General features: G+C 49.1%; 1 protein-coding gene across 1 annotated transcript in view; it reads right to left on the bottom strand.

Moving 5' to 3' along the window:
* The window catches only part of LOC117868717, a 22346-nt gene extending 19390 nt beyond the window's left edge, over positions 1–2956 (bottom strand). Inside the window, exons 1-3 of the mRNA XM_034754910.1 lie at positions 2881–2956; positions 1945–2255; positions 1655–1838 (exon numbers count right to left, since the gene is read on the bottom strand). Coding sequence (XP_034610801.1) covers positions 1655–1838; positions 1945–2255; positions 2881–2956 — 571 coding nt within the window. The remainder of the gene's footprint in view (positions 1–1654; positions 1839–1944; positions 2256–2880) is intronic.
* Between the last annotated feature and the right edge of the window lie 1611 nt (positions 2957–4567).

Genomic DNA, 4567 nt, shown 5'->3' on the forward strand with positions numbered 1-4567 from the left:
AAGGAACTCCCTGCTCTCCATGTGTCAGTATATAATGCCTGCATCTGTAGCTTTCACTCTATGCATCCGAAGAAGTGAGGTTTTTACTCACGAAAGCTTATGCCCAAATAAATCTGTTAGTCTTTAAGGTGCCACCAGACTCTTTGTTGTTTTTGTAGATACAGACTAACACGGCTACCCCCTGATACTTGACTCCAAAGCCTTGCATTTCTGACCAGAGTCTGCTGTGCAGACTGACTATTTTGGCTGTAATTGCAAGGGGTACTTTCTACTTTTAGTAGTGTAATGGGAAGAGGGTTGAGGGTGCAGCCCCGTGTGGGGGAGGCAAAAAGAAGAGCCTACCCGACATTGCTGACTGAGAGGGTAACTTATGTGTTTTTCCTCCTTGTGCTGGGTTTAGTAGCAAGGGAAAAGAAGTCACGCGTCAGAGTCTACTGCCCTCATGCGATGGAAAGGAAGCGAGAGCGACGAGACTGTGAGCGTTGTTGATGCGACGCAAAAGCCATCCATCTGAGAGCAGAAGCACCGCCACTTTCAGTGAGATAAATGTTTGGTTTGGTGAGGGCTCTGCTCATGGCCCATCTTGCTCTTAGTAGGGATACCCCGTTAGCTAGGGCTAGGTTGGAAGAAAAGGTTCCTGACTAGTTCTGGTTTTGAGGGAGACAAGGTCCCCATTTCCAGGGGCTGCTCATTTCTCTGGCCAGGACCGGTGTGTCCTCTGCAACAGGTTAGATCCAGGAGGATGACTCCAGGTGGTGAATTGCTTGCCTTCCTCCCACCTTTTTCTCTCTCTCTAGTACGTTGGCCAACACACACCATCTCTCTCTCTGTGTCTGTCCTTGCCTTTCCTTGTGCTGTCTCCCTTCGTTGGACACAGGCAGGGGTGCTAGGGGTGCATCCCTACAGGTTAGGTTTTGGAAGCCATTGAGAAGTAGGAGCAGATGAAAATCATGTGTGGCAGTTGGCTCTAAAGTGGAGCGATGATTGTCTGTGTTTACTCGGTCTCTGTTCATCAAGTGGGGCCAATGTAGATGGGATGGGAGAGGGAGGCAGGGATGAGACCAAGATTTCAAGCACCAACAGAGCTTTGTGTAGTGATGGCTCATGCTTGGCTTTTGCAGCTGCACTTGCAGAGGAATTGTCCAGGAGCCCCAGCTGGAGGAGAAACTGGCAGACGTAGACCTGATCAGCTTGGACATTCTCCTAAGCAGAAATGAACAGTCCTCAGCTTTCTGCCTTCCGCTTAAAAGGCTGTGAGAAAGAGGTCAGTGCTTTCAATTCCTCATCTGTACTCACTGTAGTATTCTTCACCAGGCTGTGTGCTTCCTCGTTGGGTATGGGGCTGTGGGGTATTAAGGCTGGGGAGGGGCCAGAGTCTGATGTGACTGTCGGGTGCCGTTACAAAGGGTGCTTTCTGGGTGAAATGCTAAAGGTGTAATGGGAAGAGGGTGGAGGGCAGAGCCACTCTGTGCAAGAGAGGTGAAAAGAAGAGCCTACGAGACGTTGCCGACTGAAATGGTAACAGATTTGTTTTTCCCCCTTTTCCTGGGGGGGAACCCTCTCAAGAAGCTGGTTTCTAGAACTACCTTCAAAATGGCAGTGCTATCTTGTGAAAGGCAGGGAAAGACCCACACCCTAGTTAGAGGGAGTTCACTTTCGACTCTGGTGTGAAGAGGGCCAATGCAGAGAGGAGGATTAAGCCTGTGCGGAGAAGTGTCGAACCCGAGCCCTCGGTACAGGGGTGTGGTGTTTGCAGCCTTTGGCCGTGGCTTTTTCTTCCCTTTTCCTGCAGTTTCTTTGGTGCTTGTGTCGTCTTGTCCATTTTGTCCTTTGAGTTGCTAGAAAGAGAGAGGTGAAGCGGGTTAGGTGTGGCTCAGTAGAGAGCACGAGTACAAGGTACATTCAGATTAAATAGGCAATGTAGTTGGCCCTGCCGGAAATTACCCTAATTCCTACTTTTCGGCACTGATCTCTGGCAGAGAGCAGGAGAGCTTGCGGCAGAAGGCGGGTCCAGGTGGATGCCGAGGACGCGGGCTTTGACTTGGCTGAGTGCGTGAGTGAGGAGGACACGGGACAGTTAGTAGGACAAACCCTGAACCCTCTCAAGAGGCTGGTTTCTAGAACTACCTTCCAAATGGCAGTGTTAACTTGTGAAAGGCAGGGAAAGACCCACACCCTAATTAGAGAGAGCTCACTTTCGACCTTGGCATTAAGAGGGCGGATGCAGAGATAAGAAAAGGGAAAGAGACCTGAACCTTGATTACAGGGCGGTCACCCTTTCTTTAGTAAAATACTCCTCCTTTACACAAGGGGGGAAAAGGTCCCAATGTGAAAAGATCTGGAAATGAACAGGTAAGGGATGGATCCTGCTGAGTCTCCCCTTTCCAATCAATCCTCCATCCCTCAGCAACACTCTTCCCGACTTACCTCCTACCCCACTAAGAAAATGACAACTTTGTGCCCCCTACCTTTACCAGAAAAGACCCCTCTTACTTGTGACACGGTCCTGTTAGTAGAGTTAGATGCACCCACGTGCCAGCTCTGAATACCACCGCATCTACCTACAACATATGAGCATCAACACATTTCAGAAAGGACCGCCACCTCAATCCCTTCAAATATAGCCTTAGGAATCTCCTCTGTCTATCATCAAAGAGACACAAGGCCTGGAATTCGGACACAACTTACGGAGCTGTCCGAATCTCTACAGTTGACACTCATCAGTCCGACAGTGTTCTTTCTTGTGCACAAGAAAACAAAGGGTGAAAGTTGTGGTTGGTTGAGCTGTGTAAATTGGGCAGGGCAAAAGGACTTGAGGAAGGATTCTGCGGAAGTGAGAGTCTGAAAGGAGCCCCCCACCTCACCTGTTCATTTCCAGACTTTGTGACGTTTGCTTGGTTGGGCCATTTCTTGGCTTTTTTGAGGAAAGGGGCACATTTTCCATGGCCTCCGCCATCCCCTTACAGCCGCCCCTTCGCCACACCATGTGCCATCTGACCGGGATAGGTCCCCAGTAAGATTTCACTTCAAATCTCAAAAAAGCCAGGTAGAAATCATTCTGTGGGAATTTACTGTGACTAAGAGAAACAGAAGCTCAACCTTTCTCAAGGGGTGGGGGGTGGGGGAGAAGTCGCTCAGCCAGAGGCATGAAAAGGCTCCCCTGGTTTAAGCGTGCGAGGGATAAGACCTTACACCCTGGTTACAGGGCAGTCATTTTGCCGGGAGTGTCAAAGTGACCTGTGGCTTAATTTGCATGGCAAAGGAGACCCAAGCCCTCCTTACAGGATGGTCCTTAAGCCAGGGGTGTTCCAATGGGCCAGAGCGAAAAGCGCTGTAAAGGAGAGACCTCCATTCCCTCAGAAGTGGGTGGTCTCATTGCCCACCAAGTGCCAACGGCCCAAGACAAGCTAGAAAGGGACGACCTGCACCTGTTACCCGGGGTTGTTTCAACCCAAAGCTCTTGGTAACTTTTACTCTGTGCAAGGTGGTGTCAGGAAATAAATCAGGGGAGACACGGCCGACCGACCGACAGATGGCTGGTACAAACAGGACAACACAAAAGTGCTTTCACTTAAAGCTAAACTTTAGTTAATCTCAAGCACTTACACACGTCCGCAACAGGTTAATAAAACACCTCCAACCCTTGATAATTACCAAAGCTGAGTGTGGCTCTCGAGTGATACAGCAGCAGGCTTCCGGTGGCCAAATCTTCCGTCTGCCGGTGGGGACCGCAAGATGTATCCAGAGGGAGAGTCCAAAAAGAGTCCAACTATCTCAAACTTTTCCCCCTTATTTATACATTAGTAATAGAATGACATGTCCCTTAAAGAAAACTTGTTAAGCAAACAGTTCCAATGGGCAAGCAAGAAGCTCCTTCTGATTATTGATTAACTGGGTGTGGGTTTTTCCAGAGTTTGCAGCCTTGAGACCCCAATAGACATTCCTGTGGCACATCCTGCTCTTTTAAAATGCATGTATCAGCAACTTCAACACAATTCTTATCAGGAAGGATGCGGGGTCAATCTGCCCTTTCTGAGGCACCCAAAACTGCTGAGACTGCTGAATGGCCAATTTACAGCTTGCTGACTAGGCCGCCTTTAACAATAAGCCATAGTGGTTTCAGGCACTTTACTGGTTTGCCAAAGTCTCCCCGTACAATACCAGCATACACCAAAGGGGTGTAGAGGGTTCACAAAATTCTAGGGACCTAGGCAATGTGGATGATTGGGTGAACATTTATTGGCATTTGGGCAAAGGGGCAGGATCTCCTACTTTATATGGTGCCAATGCATCCTGGGTTGTGGTATCTCTCTCTGTTGTAACCTAGAGATTACTACCTCACAGGCACTAGCTTCTCGAGTCACTTATGACACCGCATCTTCTAGTCCCTGAACAATTACTGTTTCTAAAGGCACTCCGTTTTTACTATCGGGGCGGACACTAACAGAGGAGAGGATATTTCCTCCCCCTTTACATCACTAGTTGCTTCCTCTATGATGACACTCAACTCCGCCTTCTGTGGTGCCACCCTGAGATTTCGTTTCCTACCTGCAGACTGCTGGTAGCT

Source organism: Trachemys scripta, chromosome 21 (genome assembly GCF_013100865.1).
Source record: "Trachemys scripta elegans isolate TJP31775 chromosome 21, CAS_Tse_1.0, whole genome shotgun sequence".
In the NCBI taxonomy this organism is placed as follows: Eukaryota; Metazoa; Chordata; order Testudines; family Emydidae; genus Trachemys; species Trachemys scripta.